The sequence below is a fragment of the Tachyglossus aculeatus genome, chromosome 16, assembly GCF_015852505.1.
Source record: "Tachyglossus aculeatus isolate mTacAcu1 chromosome 16, mTacAcu1.pri, whole genome shotgun sequence".
Lineage (NCBI taxonomy): Eukaryota > Metazoa > Chordata > Mammalia > Monotremata > Tachyglossidae > Tachyglossus > Tachyglossus aculeatus.
Genome location: NC_052081.1, coordinates 14849149 through 14866675, shown reverse-complemented (window position 1 = coordinate 14866675; position 17527 = coordinate 14849149). Strand labels below are relative to the sequence as shown.

General features: G+C 39.8%; 1 protein-coding gene across 2 annotated transcripts in view; it reads right to left on the bottom strand.

Annotated features, from left to right (window-relative positions):
- Positions 1-17527, bottom strand: part of PLA2G4A (phospholipase A2 group IVA) — a 124983-nt gene that overhangs the window by 23504 nt on the left and 83952 nt on the right. The window contains exons 8-12 of one of the 2 annotated variants that reach the window (XM_038758438.1): positions 14198-14334; positions 7028-7250; positions 4733-4847; positions 544-681; positions 135-227 (exon numbers count right to left, since the gene is read on the bottom strand). In XM_038758438.1, coding sequence (XP_038614366.1) covers positions 135-227; positions 544-681; positions 4733-4847; positions 7028-7250; positions 14198-14334 — 706 coding nt within the window. The remainder of the gene's footprint in view (positions 1-134; positions 228-543; positions 682-4732; positions 4848-7027; positions 7251-14197; positions 14335-17527) is intronic. The other variant, XM_038758439.1, reaches the window with a different exon arrangement.

Here is a 17527-nt window from a genome sequence, read left to right as displayed (position 1 = left end):
GGCAGATGCCTCACTTCCCCAGAAGCCTCCCTGTCCTTGGCCAGACCAATGAAAGGATAATGAAGGTTGAAGAAATACCAAACAGATACACATTTTAGCTAAGGTGATGGATAGAAGTGGTTATGTCACGATACCTAATTCTTCTTCCATCGTGGACCCTTTGTTTTGGGTGCCTGAAACTCCGAGCACTCTGTTAAACAATATCGAAAAGGCACTTCCCCAGACACCTGAAATAAAGGATAGAGATTGGAAAATGGCTAGAGCTGGGAAGAAAACAGTCAAATTTCAGTGAGTGGTTTAGCCAGAGAAAGTATTTTAAGCTCACCCATGATGTAAACTGCTTTTCCCCCTGCCCACCTTCTTCCATGCTTCAACATCTAAATTTCCCGGTTTTAGTGAGGTCATATTGTCACCCTTCATCATCCCAGCTCCAGCCTAAAGGGCTGTGACTGGCCTCCCCCGCTTCGCACATTGGTTTGTCATTGATCCCCACCATTAGTTGAGTTGAAAATAATCCTGAATTATGATGTAGTAATCACATACCCATTAAGAAATGCAAAGGATTTTCTTCGTATTTTTTCACAACTGTGCCCATAAAAAATTTGCTTCCAAACAAATCAGGAGCCATGAACGTTCCATACTTAGCCATCCCAATCTCATATGGACTGAACTCCACCCAATCTGGAAATGACATATGAGAAATAAGAAAGGAAATCAATTTTATACCACTGTTCCCAAACAGCCAAACATGACTTTTGCAACACAGTTCAACAATTATTTGAATATTTATTCATCTATGACCCAAAATGAATATTGTTTTTCTACTTGACACAACTTAAAATTAGTTTTGTAAGGAAATGTGGTCAGTGACAAGCTCCATTTGAATAACTGAAGCATTAAAAAGCCAGATAAAAGAGTCTTTGGCTTTCTGTGAAGAATTTTGCTCTGAACTGCTCTCACACTGAACAGGGATTAATAATCCTTAGGAAGGAGACCTATCGTGTCAATTACATGTGGGTCTAGTTGTCATTTACAGTCTCAGTGTCTCAAAATAAAAACTGGAAAACCATTCTAAAACTCCTAGCAAAAACAGATGTTGCCTGATCTTAATAACAAAAGAAGGAAAAGTAAGCCAAAGTTTCCCTTCAGCAGAATATTTTCAAAGTTTTCTCATTTTTCAAATGATTGAATTCTTTCATTCTAGATTTGATCAGTTGTATCTCTCTTATTCCCCTTGTTCCCATTGTATAAGTACAACTTATGTCTGCCTGTAGTAAACACCAGATACAATATTCTGCACATGGTAATTCCTCAATTATGACTGATGTTGATAATGACAATAATGAGGATATTTATGAGGTGGAGGAGGAGACGGTAGGCTCGTTGTGGGCAGGAAATGTGCCTGTTTATTGTTGTATTATACTCTCCCAAGTGCTTAGTACAGTGCTCCACACACAGTAAGTGCTCAATAAATATGATTTAATGAATGAAAGGAGTCATAAAATTTAAAAGGAGAGTTAAACATCTTATTAAAGTGCAACATTTCTGTATTACCTGAATAGTGTTAAGCACTTAGTACAGTGCTCTGCCACAGTATCACTGATTGATTACTAATGATCAAAAGGAAATTTCATGTACCATGTCATTAACAAACTCAAGTCCTAAATAAATCAAAAATTGTCCAACAAGTAAAATCATTAGTCTCAGGTGATATAAGGATGTTGACAAATTTATCCCGAAGTGCTGGCCATATGTTTATCAGAACGTATCTACAGTGTAAGTATGTTAATTATTTTTCCATATAGGATCTAATTCAACTGACAGGGAATCTGTGCCCTCTTCCTTCCTTTTTTGACATTTTTATATAAAGAAGTCAAATTTGTTCTTGCAATTGCGGGTGGATAGGATGTACTCAGTGAAAAACCCAATGCTGTAATCAAATTTAATTGAGATAATATAACCCCCAACCTGTTTTGCACACAATTCAATAAAAATGTTTAATTTGAGACATGAATTAACCTTGTGATTGTACTATTTTTGTCTTTTCATTTTCAGTTAATTTGTAAATTTTTTTATAGAAACAAAGCTCTTTGTGGGCTGGGAATGTCTCTCTTGTACAATACTCTCCCAAGTGCTTAGTACAATGTTCGGCACAGAGTAAGCATTCAATAAATACCATAGATAAGCTCACTGTGGGCAGGGAATGTGTCTCATTGTTCTATTTCACTCTCCCAAGTGCTTAGTACAGAGCTCTGAAAACAGTAAGCACTCAATAAATAGGATTGAATGAATTACATTCTATCACAATCACTTTTTTTTTAAGTTACTACTTGGGGACTAACTATTCCAACTGAGTGTAAAGATGAATTTGGGGTGGAACCTTGAATGGGTGGCATATAAGGAAGTAAAAATATAGGGATGAGAATTTAATGGGTGTGTGGTTATTTGGGTGAAGGCAAAATTGCAACACGATTGCCATCAAATCCACTAATTCAAATGCAATGTATAAACTCAATAAAGGAAAAAAAAGTGATTGTGATAGAACATAATTCATTCAGTCTCTGATGGGACTCTTTGGGAATAGGGAGACCTGACTCTCCCTAGTACTAGCCACAGTCTCCATTACAGAGCCCTGTACTAAGCGACGATCAGTAAATATTGAAAGAGTTTGAAAATTCTTGGGCAACAGTAAAAATATAATTTTTTTTGGGGGGGGGGGTAGGGGGGAAAGGGTATTTGTTAAGCACTTACTGTGTACCAGGCAAGTTAACCAAATCGGACACTGTCCACGTCCCACATGGGGCTCACAGTCTTATTCCCCCTTTAACAGGTTAGGTAATTGAGGCACAGGTAAAGTAAGTGACTTGCCCAAGGTCTCAAAATTCGTGGACTGGATACAGAACCCAGGTCCTTCTGACTCCCAGCTCCACGTGCTCTATACACTAGGTCATGCTGCTTCTCAGTATGCAAATGCCTACTGAGAAAACCCTATTTCATTCATTCATTCAATAGTATTTATTGAGCTTTTACTGTGTGCGGAGTACTGTATTAAGAACTTGGGAGAGTACAATACAACAATAAAAAGACAATCCCTGCCCACAGTGGCTTCTTCTAGATAAAAATGGGGAATTTGGATGTGGGCAGGGAAGGGGAGTGTTTATTGTTGTATTGTACTCTCCCAAGCTCTTAGTACAGTGCTCTGCACACAGTAAGCGCTCAGTAAATACGATGGAATGAATGAATGGATCCACTGGGAGTCCTGCTATTTTAGCCATTCCCACCTCAGGATAAGCCTAAATTAAAAATCTAGAACTCCAAAATGCCAAATCCTCAGAAGCTCCCATCTGATCTCCCCTGGCTTTATTGCCTTACTTTTCTCCCAACAGATGTCACTCTTGGACTTCCATTTGAGTAGAAAACTTAAGCCTCTTTAAGCCTCTTAAAAAAAAAAAAAAAAAAAAAAAAAGAAGGGTTTCCTGAAATAAATGTTAACTTAATCGTATTTCATTAGTAATGATTATTTCAGTTCAGGGTGTGTCCGGACCCTCCAGGCTCAGATGGACTAAGAATAGAATGAACACAATGAACGCAAGAGCTCTCAGGCAATTAGCAGTAGCAACTCAGGCGCTTGCACCAGCATTGTAGAGGAATGTTATCGGATGCTGTCAGTGCCCCCAACAAGAAGCTACATGACGAATTGCCCAGGCCTCTGGAACTGAATGAGCAAGAAGGTGGAAGTATTTGATTCAACATTTTCCACAAGCCAAGACAAGTTCTTCACGTGTGAAATCTAAAAAAGCAGAATAACGCTCTAAATCGGAATACAGTGAGCAGGGGGTGTGCTTTTAACTCAATGATATGGTGGTCTGGTAACATAAAACTCTTTATTGTCTTATGCTGATTTTCCAATGGTAAACAGCAAGGTGAGGTAATGAAGAAGATGCCTGTTACAATCAAAAGATCTGGCCATTGTTTCCTCACTTATATTTTGACATTTCACTGAGCCAGGGTTGAGACTAGATTGCTCTGCTGTTCCAACAGATTACATAATTAGGCTGTGAAGACAAGGAAATCAGCACTTAGTACAGTGTCTGACACTTAAAAAGTGCTTAATACCATTATTATTGCTATTTAAATGACCCTAAACTCTTCATGAACAGTGAGAAGTAGCCCTGACTGCCAAGAAATTTAATAATCAAGGACCTATCCCTTAAGTGCAAACAATGCAGTAGGGTGCTCATCCAGTGGGCTTTTCAGACTTAGGGGCAAGCACGGAAAGCTTTTTCTGACCTGTCACTAGTCGTTCTTTTCAAAAACAAAGGATAGCTATATAGGTTAATATGTACATATACATATATAGGATATTTTCATAATGAATCTTTTTTACAAGTAGCCTAGCACTCCCTCGTCTTTCCTTTTCCAGTTTGTTACTCTTCTCTGACACTTTTGCTCTAAACTGTCTCTCTAAGACTGGTCTCTTCCCATTTTTCGTTCTTCAGTGAGCTTCCCAGTCATCCTGATACGCTCTGCCTATAACAACTTGAATCTTTTTTTTAAACTCCTTTTACTCAAATCACCACAAACAGCTGGACTGAGTAAAAAGCTCTGTTCAAATCTGACAGTAATGGCACTTTCACTGTTTTAGAATTATGATTCTCTTTGGCACCAGAATAAGCATTCAGACCCATTTTTAATGGTTTCTTTTAAAAAATGTGAGGACAGAAATCCATACCTGCAAACATAAGCTCTGAAACATCAGGTTTGACATGTAGACAAGTAAAGAGGGGCAAAGGACATTGTGCCTTGTCGACTTTCTCCTTCAAACTACTCAGTGTGCTATTCATTCTCTGCCAAAGAAAAGTAAACAAATGAAACTTATAAATGACTTTTCTACTAAGGATAGAGCAACACAAAAATGGAAAGAGCAAGGTTTAGGTTGTTCTGAGATCACTTGTAGACCTCACTAGACAACAAAAAGTAAACTTTATTGTACTAATTATCTGTATTTTAAACACGCTCCCTGAGTCTAGGAAGTACTGCTGCTTTGAGTCCACTTGAATTAACTTTCAAATCCAGGGTGAGGAAGGCATTTTTCTTCAAGGAAACTTGAGGCAGAGAGAACTACTATTTTCTCTAACAAACCTTTATGTGGAGTTTTAAACAGAGTCGCCTGTGAACATCTTCCTCTAGACTTTAAGCTCACTGCTGGCAGGGAACACATCTACCAACTCTGTTTTACTGTACCCTCCTGAGAGCTTAGTATAATCAATCATCTGAATCTTTGGTCCCTCCCCTGGGTTTCTATCTTCCTACAAAGGTGATTCTAATGGAAATCAACAAAGCTAAAAACATTTCCTTTCTACAGACTCAACTACTAATGGTTTGTTTTGTTGTCTATTTCCCCCTTCTAGACGGTGAGCCAGTTGTTAGATAGGGATGGTCTCTATATGTTGCCGACTTGTACTTCCCAAGCTCTTAGTACAGTGCTCTGCACACAGTAAGCGCTCAGTAAATATGATTGATTGAATGAGTGAATAATGATAGTATTCTCCCAGCATATATTCAGATAACAGAATATCATCTAAATAGCACTGTATAATCTCCACCATCTAACTGAATGCCAAGGATATACTGTAGTTCTATTTATAATTATCTTTCAAGAATAAAATAAAATTTAACTTACAATTTTCTTGAGTGATGACCATAGCTAAAGGGAGTGTTTCTTTAACAAAACTGCCACTGTCTTTTTAGTAGTAGCAATAGTATTTATTAAATGCTTACTACTTGCAGAGCATTGTACTAAGTACTGGGAAAGTAAACAGATGGGAAGTGGAACTGTTATGATTGTGTTTCCCTTTAAATCGTTTAATATTTTCTTCTTGTAGAATATAAAGTGGGGGATGAGGAGGAAGGAAAGGCTATAATAAGAAAATACTTAACAGCTATTGCAGATCCGCAACTATTTAAGTGGGTAAAACTATCCACTTTCAAAAATGGGCATATTTCTAATTGCATAAACACATTCTCACAGCAAGAAGTGCAAGTGAATATTTATTAATAGGCAAGTCCAACTACTTAACATGTTTACTTACCATTGAGTATACACTCTGAACCATTATATCTTCCTATACCACCAGTAAGAGATGCCAGCATACACACTGTCTAAAGACCTTACTTTATGAGTACCAAGGGCCAGTGATATGCAGTATCCTCCTTATGCCCAAAGCTACTCCCTTAAAATGAAACATCCTGCCTGGGGAGAAACACTAGCTCTTTGAGACTAGGGGGGAAGGCATGGTGCATTTGAGCAATACATTCTGAATTAATAATTATGTTTTTTGTTAAGCACTTACTACATGCCAAGCACTGGACTAAACGCTGGGGTAGATACAAGTCCCGCATGGGGCTCAAAGTCTAAGTAGGAGGAAGAAAAGGTACTGAGCGAACTGAGGCACTGAGAATAATAATAATAATAATTGTGGTCTCTGTTAAGCACTTACTAGCTGCCAGGCACTGTACTAAGTGCTGGAGTAGATACAAGCAAATTGGGTTGGACACAATCCCCTGCCCCACATGGAGCTCACAGTCTCAATCCCCGTTTTATAGATGAGGTAACTGAGGCATAGTGAAGTGACTTGCCCAAGGCCACACAATAGACAAGTGGCAGAGCTGGGATTAGAACCCATGACCTTCTACCTCAGACCTTCTAACTTCTAACTCTAACACAGCTTCAGCCAGTGCTCTATCCACTATGTCAAATTACCACCCCAGAGTTAAGTGACTTGCCCAAAGTCACAAAACAAGTAAGTGACAGAATCTGAATTAGAACCCAGGACCTCTGATTCCCAGGCCCGTGCTTTTTCCACTAGGCCACTCTGCTTCCTGAACCCAATTTCTAGTCTCTAATGGTCTGAAAAATTAGCATTCACTCGTGAGAATCAAACTCAATCCCTGTCTTTTATTTAGATGCTGACAATACTACTCCAACTCAGTATCCAATTCCCAACAATAACACTACCAAACTTACATTGTGGATAAGAGTTTCTCCAATTAACATTCCAAAGATATCAGTAAAAGTGACAGGCTGCCCAGAGCTTTTCTTCTTCCATAGGGACTCAATGTATCGTTTGACTTTCTGAGGTGTTAGCAGTAAAAGGGGGTTGTAACTGACACTGTTCATTAACTCCTGATTAATCTCTGCTGGACCTTTCTCCGGAAAATCGGGATGTGAATATAAAGCTGACATGTACCTGGTCAGAAAAGAAAACATTGTCACCAAGGATTAGAAGTGTAATTGACAAATTATGCTAATTTGCAGTTTAACAAATAGAATGCCCCAGTAGAATTTCAACATGTGCACAGAATAAAAACCCTGTTAAATATATATATATATATATATATATATATATATATATATATATATATATTTCTACCCAAGCATGTTTTCATCACAATTTTAGGCTACAGCGTGACAAGAAAATTAGGAAACATTCTCCCGACAACACAAGGCTGACTAGATAATAACAGCAGTGATAGTTAAGCGTCGACTATGTGTCAAATACTGTGGTAGATTATAATAGAATCAGTCAGAGTTACGGGGCTCACAGGGAAGGGAATAGAGGTATTTAATCCCCATTTTTACAGTTGAGGAAACTGAAGCACAGAGAAGTTCAATAACTTGCTAAAGTCACATAGAGGGCTAGTGGCAGAGCTGAGATTAGAACTCAGGACTCCTAATTCCAAGTGCTAGGCTGATTCCATGAGGCCACAGTCCTTCAAAATAAAGTGGTGTTGGAAGAGATGTTTATGCACTTGCATGTTCTAGACATAAAATGACTGCTAAAACTCTTGTTTGCCTTAACCTGAGGCTATGAAATGATATAGTCCCAAGAACACAGGAAAACTCAAAAGGAAGTCCATTAGCCCAGTTCCCAAGAAACTCTGCTGAGTTATTTGTCTAATGTATCCTTTCACTCCCACAAACCCAATGGAAAAATCAAAGTGAAATATGCCAACTATAAAACAAAGTCCACTAACCAAACACAGAGGAGCAGTATGGAAACTGGTTTTAATTTTTACCTCACTGAAACTAAAAAGACTGTATATTTGAAGATATTCTGTTCCTAAGCAATCTTACAATTCCATCTTTCCCCACCCTTCGATTAGGTTCCCTCTGCTTCTGCCTTTCCAGAATCAATCAATGGCATGTACTGAGTACCTACAGTGAGCAGAGGACTATACTAAGCTTTTGGAGTTCAGTAGACTTAGTAGACAAAATCCCCACCCTTGAGGATCACGTAATCTAGTGGGAGAATTTACAGTCTAGGGGAGGTTACAATCTAATCAGGGAGTTTACAGTACAGTTGAGAAATTTACAATCTAGTAGAAACAATTGTAATCTAGTGGAAGAGTTTGCGATCAAATAAGAGATTTTTATAATCCAGGGGAGATGTTTTCAATCTAGTGGAGGAGTTTGCAATCTAGTGAAGGGAGTTTACAGTCTAGTGGAGGAGTTATCAATCCAGGCTGAACAAATTTAACTTTTTTCCTTCTATCGTCACAGCAGAAAATTCTCCATCCTGTCTGTAAGATGGTCAACAGCTAAGACTTCCTTTCTAGATAATCATATGTGTGTCAAGGATGTGTGTCAGGATGATAGTCTTAAGTGGGTAACATGAGCACAATGTAGATGATTGAATTCTTTCCACTAGAAAGGTTAAAATGAAAGCAACTCAGAACTCTGCTTTCTTCATTTCCCCTACTGTGTCTGAGGTAGATGTTCCTTGCTGACAAACCTTTTCTAGGTGTAAAGCTTAGCTTCCTCTGACTCTTGCACAAGTGAAACCCTGTTCTACAAAGATGGAAGTGGTGAGGAAGAATCTTTTTACCTAGAGGAATTCCCCCTAAAGTGACTAGTTAAGGTCACAGACAACCTTCTGGGAGGTCTAAGAATGTTCCAGATGTTTCTGGATTATCTCATCGGAGTCAAGTAATGGTCACATACCAGCCAGTTGTCAAAACACAGATATCCTGGAAGTATAACAATTTCCAATACTTTTCTAATTCCCTCCATTGGCCTTTGTCACTCTAAGTATACAAGAACCCCAGTTAAAAACAACTTTGTTTTAACCGCTTCAAATTTTCTCAGATGGGAACCAAATACAAGGCCTAGATTTACTCTAGGTGGACTTCTATTCAGCAGCATACAAGGTTTTATAAAGATCAGCTTCCTATCACTGTTTTCTCCTCAAGCATCCAAACTCTCTTTGAAGGAAATGAGAACATTGCAATTAGGAGAGATGTGGAAGGGAAATTAAGTGGAGGTAAATTGACTTTAGTGAAAGGTAAATGAGCTTAATAATTTGAATAAATGTCAAAGATTGCCACACTCTGTTTTACTATTAAACACAGACAGACCTCAAGCACTTCCAAAAAGCCTTAGGGTAATGCTTTCAGTATCCTGTAGCTTTTCTTTCTTTTTTTTTAATGGTAATTGCTTGCTGTATGACCTTGGCCAAGTCACTTAACTTCTCAGTGTGTCAGTTACCTCATCTGTAAAATAGGGACTAAATTATGCTCCCTCTGAGTTAGACTGTTAGCCCCATAAGGGACAGGGACTGCATCCAACCTGATCATCTTGTATCTATGCTAGTACTTAGAACAGTGCTTGGCACATGGTAAGCATTTAGCAAGTACAATTAAAAAACTGATTTTAAAATCTCACTGGGTAGATTTCTCCTATTCCCACCTCTTGTCATCAAATTCTAAAGCTTGTTGGGATGGTGATTTATTGAAGTTCATGAAGACTTTTTGAAATGAAAGCATTAGAGAATTCAAAGTTGAGTATATGACTGTTAAACAGTATGTCATTAAGTGGTTTACTTAAGAGCAGCATTGCCATGGCAAATACACTGTGTCTGTAAACTTTAAACAATACTACTCTGCAAGTTAAAGATTAGGTTGATTTTTGTTGGCCCAAGCCCCTGCCTTTCCAAACAAATACAGAGACTGAAAAATTTTCCTTTTTAAAAAATTATGCTACAGGTAACTGGAAATGGGGTTTACAACGTGCAGGATTCTATCAGAAGATATCCTTTGTGAGACAGTCCTCTACACTGTAAGCTTGTTGTGGGCAGGGAATGTGTCTTTTTGTTGTTATATTGTACTCCTTCAAGCCCTTAATACAGTGCTCTACACATAGTAAGCACAGAAAAAGTACAGTTGAATAATTGAATGACCAGGGGCCCTAAATTCCCACTTGTGTATTCTCTCCCAGCGCTTAATGCAGTCCTCTGCATCCATTAGAAATTAATCAATCAGTTGTGTTTATTGTGCATTTATTGTGTGCAGAGTGCTCTACTAAGCACCTAGAAGGGTACAATATAATGGAGTTGGTAGACAAATTCCCTGCCCACAAGGAGCTTGCGATCTTAGTAAATACTATTACTACTGTTTTGGAATCTACAAGAAGAGCCTTAGAAAACCCTCAGCTCTCAAAGAGTTATAGACTTCCATGCCCTCAACAGTTTTATCATTAAATCTCTGATTAAAAGTTTAAGATTACTGAACTCAAATACATAGAATGGGTCTAAACTATATTCTTTCATTATCTTTACGGAGATAATTTTCCTCAAACTTAGAGTGGCTTTTTTTTTCTAGCAAGTAATAGTATCCTTCACATCTGTGTGTGAATACACAAGGTATTTGAGAAACATTATGAAAATGTGGCATTAGGGAAGCGTGTGACCCTAGCAGAAAAGGCGCAGGCCCAGGAATAATAATAATGGCATTTGTTAAGTGCATACTATGTGCCAAGCATTGTCAGGGGACCTGGGCTGAAATACTGACTGTAATCTGTGCCTCAATTCCATCATCTGCAAAATGGGGATTCAGACCATAAGCTCCATATGGGACAGGGACTGTGTCCAACCCAAATTGCTTGTATCCATCCCAGCACTTAGTAGAGTGCCTGGCACATAGTTAGTGCTTAACAAATACCACAATTATTATACCTGTTCTATCTCCCTCGTAAACATTCAGTCAGTCCCTTGAGGGGACAGGAACTGTGTCTAATCTGATTCTTTCTTCTGTGTCACCTATGCCCTTGTATCTGTACCCGTAAAACACTTAAGCAGTGTGGCTCAGTGGAAAGAGCCCGGGCTTTGGAGTCAGAGGTCATGGGTTCAAATCCTTCCTCTGCCAATTGTCAGCTGTGTGACTTTGGGCAGGTCACTTCACTTCTCTGTGCCTCAGTTACCTCATCTGTAAAATGGGGATTAAAACTGTGAACACCCCATGGGACAACCTGATCACCTTGTAACCTCCCCAGCGCTTAGAGCAGTGCTTTGCACATAGTAAGTGCTTAATAAATGCCATTATTATTATTATTAATATTCACCCACCTCCAGCCCTCCAGAAATTCTGTCCTTATCCTTATACTCTGTCATATCCCCTTTCTGTAATTAATCGTAATATATGTCTCTGCCTCTAGATTGTGGGCAGGGATCATGTCTAGCAACTCTATTGTATTGCACTCTCACAAACGCTTAGTTAGTACAGTGCTCTGAACACAGTGTGTGCTCAATCAATACCATGGATTGAACAATGCTTAATACAGTACTTGCCACATAGTAAACACTTAACAGGTAGCACAGTTATTGTTACCATGGACTTCCCATTCAGTGTGCCTTCCTTTTTTCCAAAGGAAAACAAAAATCAACCTAATCTTTAACTTGCAGAGTAGTATTGTTTAAAGTTTACAGACACAGTGTATTTGCCATGGCAATGCTGCTCTTAAGTAAATGACTTAATGACGAACTGTTTAAAAGTCATATACTCAACTTTGAATTCACTAATGCTCTCATTTCAAAAAACTCTTTGACTGTGCATCTTTCAACTTGTTAATGAGGATTATAAGATGTAAAGACCCGAGCTTTGGAGAAACAAATGAGTTGCCCCCTATCAGTTTCAAATGAACTCACCTAGTACAGGCATTACCCCAGGAAGGAAAGGATTGAACTCCCTCTAAAAGTTCTTCTCCCCCTCTAACCTGTAAGCTCACTGTAAGCAGGGAATAATTCTACCAACTCTGCTATATTGTAGTCTCCCAAGAGCTTAGTACAGAGCTCTGCACACAGTAAATACTCAATAAATACAATTGATTAATTGATTGATTGATTGTACAGGGGACCTCACCATTTTCAGAGCCTTGATAGGAATAGGCAATTACCATATTCTTGTTTCATCTTGCCTGTGGCTAGGGACTTTCAGTACAAATCAAATCAATTTGTAAGCATATACACTCACATCAAAATTTTAAAACCAAAATCACTGCCTGAGGAACTCTTTAGGGTTTTTTTTATATAATCTGCTAGACATTGAGGTCAATAAACAATTTTTCACCAGCAGGAAAGTCAGATGAGTTCCCCGTGTGTTGGCTGAGTGGAGTATAATATAAACCTAACCTTCAGAAGGGTACTAAAGAGAAAACAAATTACAGAATGTATGGGTGGAAGAAATGGATTGAGGCAGTTAAAGGGTCAAAGTTTCTCCAACACACATTCAATAAACAAGTAGGGCTCTTGCACTGACCAATGTGGGAAGAAACAGGGGTGGATACACCCTTCTTTATGAAGATATAATGCTTCTTGTGAATCTTATGAGTTTGCATGAAGGCAGCAGCTCTGATGCTGGCTGCTTTCAAGGGCCTATCCTAAATCCCCTATTTATTATTATTATTACCACAATAATAATAACTATTGTATTTGCTAAGTGTTTACTGTGTGCCAAGTACTGTTCTAAGCGCTGGGGTGGATATTAGCAAATTGGGTTGGAAAAAGTCCCTGTCCCATATGGGGCTCACATTCTCAATCCCCATTTTATAGATGAGGGAACAGAGGCACAGAGAAGTTAACTGACTTGCCCCAGGTCACACAGCAGACAAGTGGAGGAGCCAGGATTATAACTCGAGTCCTCTGATTCCCAGCCCATGCTCTTTCCACTAGACCACAATGCCCCTCTAAATTTGGACACCTGCTCTTCTACAGGTTATATTGTGACAAAGGAACTGAATCTGATCTTGTATCTATCCCAGTGCATGGCTCATAGAAAGCACACAATAAACACCATTATAAGTAATATTATTATGCCACTATTAGACTTTGGAAACCATCTTTTAGGATAAATTATTAATGGCATTTATTGAACAACTGGAGTAATCATATGGCTATGTTCGTTTGAATTGCTCATTTTCTCATGCAAATTTACAGCTCTAGTATCTAAGAAGAGTTTTCAGCAATTGCACTGGTGTCCCTCATAATTCAAAAGTAATCCATCTATTTATATAACAATGTGTGTAATGAGAAGCATCATGGCCTAATGGAAAGATCATGGGCCAGAGATTCAGAGGACTTAGGTTCTAATCCAGGCCCCATCAATTCACTTGCTGTATGACCTTGGGCAAGTCATTTAACTTCCCTAAACCTCAACTCCCTCATCAGCAAAATAGGGATTAAACACCTGTTCTCCCTCCTATTTCGACTGTGAACCCCATGTGGAACTTGGTTAACTTATATCCACTCCAACGCTTAGTACAGTACTTGGCATATAGTAAGAGTTCAACAAATATAATTATTATCATTATCATCATCATCATCATCATTAAATGTATGATTTTTTTCTATCAAAATTTCTCGATTAAAGAAAGTGCTTAGGATCAAACAGGATTCACACATTATCAGAATAATCAGTTTGGTTATGCTATTCTACCCTCTTGTTTTCATACTGTAGGTATCTAAGAGAAGATTGCCTATAAATAACATGAACTAAGACATGCTTTCGAAAGATACCAGATCAGCATCTTGTGATAGGGTGAAGTGAATTTTGGGTGGGACTCGAGAGCCCATTTCTGATAATATTTATTCAGATTATCATTTTACTTTGATCTGCCCCTTCGGCTCAGCAATCTGTTTTAATCAAAAAGTTAATCACTTGAAAACTCTGAGAAGTGGAAAAGGGTGGTTGTCCTTCTGACTAGCCCTAAGTTCACTTAGGATACCTCACAGAAAATACAACCCAAACTTTCTTCAGGGGGGAAGATCCAGGAGTAGCTTAAATTGAACAGATTTCAAATTTCTCTTCCAAGCTCCCAGAATGCTAAATAGGAAGGATTAGACCGCGACGAAAATAGCAGACTTGCCATGTAGATCCAGAAAGTCCAGCTACATATGTAGCACAATCCAAAATTCCAGATTCATAGAGTGCCTTCATAACGCCAGAAAATCCCACCATGGCCCGAAATCCTCCTCCAGAACCCAGAATGGCTATCACTGGCACCTGGGGAGGAAAAAAAAACCCAAAAACCTCTTAATAGCAATGAAATAAAGTTGTAATAAGAAGTTGAAGGTGAATATTCTTTACATCTAGTAAAGGCGGAAGAATAGTGTTTGACACATAGCGTTTTACAGAATACCAAAAAGAAAAGTGGTTGAGCTCTTCAATGTCTAGTTATTATCTGCTCTGTTTACTTTGTGTACATTCTTATCACTGTTGCAACTAAATTGTAATTTCCACTGGCTTTTCCTAGAGCAGATCAAGAATATCCAAAATGGAAAGCAATCGGTCAGGACATTAGCAAAAGAAGTATTCTAAAAATATGAGCACCCTATTTATAATATTTAATTGATGCCCTGACAATTTTATAACTAAAGCAAAAAAAGTTACATTTTCAGGAAACAAAGCAGCTGAGAAAATGCCAAATTCACAACTCCAGCACAAACGACTAGTAGTGTATGTGACCTTAAGGGTTTGACTGCCAAATTGAATAAATGGTAATGATGCACCTATGAAAGAAAATAATTCTTAGAAACGTGGATACCATACCAGCCAATGTCACCCCTTTCTTTGTGCAGCAAATGGTTTGAACTTGTTTTCCTTATCTACAACAAGAATGTGCTTTCATAACCGCCCAGAGAGTTATTTCAAGTAAGGTCAGCTGAAGAAAATTTTGCTTAATCATCCTGAACCCCAGTCTCCTGGAGAAAATAGTGGTTGAGCCCACAGAGGCTGCCCTGTGTGTTTTAGAAACTTTCACTAAATAATATTTCTTCATTTGTTACTGTTGCGAATGCTTACTATGTGCCCAGCTCTGTACTAAACACTGAGGTAGATACACAACAATCAGATTGGAAACAGCTCCTGTCCCTCTAATGGGGGAGAGAGAATGGGTGAGCAGGGACTATGTCTTTGTGTTGTTATATTGTACTTTCCCAAGTGCTTAGTACAATGCTCTGCACACGAGTGCTCAATAAATGTGGCTGACTGATTGACTGGAATTCCAGTGCACCGTGATCTTGCTCTCAAGGTAGGGAAGACCAGGAAAGAAGCACTTTTAGGATAAAACTAAGAAGGGAGAGCCACTGTGTTGGGCTTCCATGATGCAAAGCCCTCCACCCAAACAGGAAAATCGGGTTAAGTGGTCCAGGGGTACGGACCGTGTAGCAGTGCTAGTTGCAGCCAGCTCCCTCTCCTCCCTCCTCAAATCTCTCCCTAGAGAGAACATTCATTCATTCATTCAATCATATTTATTGAGTGCTTACTATGTGAAGAGCACTGTACTAAGCGCTTGGGAAGTACAAGTTGGCAACATATACAGATGGTCCCTACCCAACAGCAGGCTCACAGACTAGAAGGGGGAGAACAGGATGGTATTCCTACTCCGCATCTCTCCCAGCTCCTGTTCCAGGCCACCAATGTCCTTCACCCATCCACCACCAGTCATGGCTGCCAACAAGAGTCCACACACCAGGACCAGAAGAGTGGAGCTCATTCTACTTCCCCCCACAGAAACCCCCAGAATATTCCTCTCTGGGATCAAAGCGGTTCACTCTTCCCCTACTCTTGGGAGTAGAACTGATTTAAGTAGTCTCTTGTTCCATCGATCAGTGCAATCTCTTGGGCATTTACTGTGTACAGTGCACTGTTCTAAGTACTTGGGACAGAGAACTACCCCACAGAAATGAGGGAAAGAGCAACCTCTTCTGGGTTCAGGAAGAGTTTTAGAATCATTTTTCTTTAATATTCAAAGATTGCAGTATTATCCAACATCCTTGCTGAGTGTTGGGGGAGGAAAAGGGCCAGAGAGCTTGAAATATTGATGCTACCAGATAAGCAGTGTGGGTCAGTGGAAAGAGCCCGGGCTTGGGAGTCAGAGGTCAGGGGTTCTAATCCCAGCTTCGCCACTTAACAGCTATGTGACTTTGGGCACTTAACTTCTCTGTGCCTCAGAGATTAAGGTTGTGAGCCTCACGTGGGACAGCCTGATCACCTTGTATCCCCCCAGTGCTTAGAACAGTGCTTTGCAAATAGTAAGTGCTTAACAAATACCATCATTATTATTATTATTATTACCAAATTGTATCCTTCTCCAGTGGCTTCTGAGGGGTCATTCTTCCCTCCAAAGCCTTCCTCGTGAAATGCCCCTTCACTCCAGGGGCAGGTTGGCCAATCAGGGAAAATCTAGTGAACACGGGTACTGCTAAATCGGGGTGAGAATCTCCTTGGGAGGGAGAGTTTAAGGTGGATGAAAGGGGAGAAGAAGACCCAATCCAAATCTGAGGCTGACCTGGGGGTTCAAGCTATCGGGAACTTCAATTCTGGGGGTTAGAGCTCAGATCCGCCAAACCGATCCAGGCCTGCCCTGCCGACAGGATGAATCATTTCAGCCCATCTCCTTCTCAAACAGGAGCGGAACGGCGGTGCAAGCCCCACCAGGAAAATTCGGCTCCTGGATCTGAACCCCTGTAGGGGAAATTCATTCAATCGTATTTATTGAACGCGTACTGTGTGCAGAGCACTGTACAAAGCGCTTGGAAAGTACAATACAGCAATACAGAGAGACAGTCCCTGCCCACAAGAGATTTTCAGTCTAGAGGACTGTAGTTAAAGATATATTGTCTTGGACTGAGAAGAGTTAGGGATATAGCCACCTTGGGAATAAAAAGGAGTTAAGGATATACCACCTTGGACAGGGGAGGGGGCTACAGGGGCAGTTAAAGGCATACCATCTTGAGGGTGGGGGGAAGTTAAGATTATAGCACCTTGGGAACGGGTGGAAGTTACGAATATACCACCTCTCCAGGGATGATACTCTCAGGTTTTTCTGGATGATCTGAAATGATCCAGTCCATCTGCATTTAAAGTAGGGCTTGGTTCCTGGGGTCCAGGTCAGTACATGCTTCAACGGCAGCTAAGATGCTGATCTGGCACCATGCTGCTCGAAGCAAAGACTAGTTTTCAACGGCCGCCCTCAGAAGACGGAGTCGGCAGGCATCTTCAGTGGCAGAATGACTCAGCCCCCAGGCCCCAATCCATGCAGGCAGCAATTCCGGAACTCCATCCGGGGAACGAGAGCTCGGTGTTGATTCTTGGGTTTATTGGAATTCAATTTAGTGTGGAGACAGGCAAGCATAAAACTCCCTGAATAAAACTTTTTCTTAATTTTCTTCTTCCAGCTGGAGCACCTCAGGGT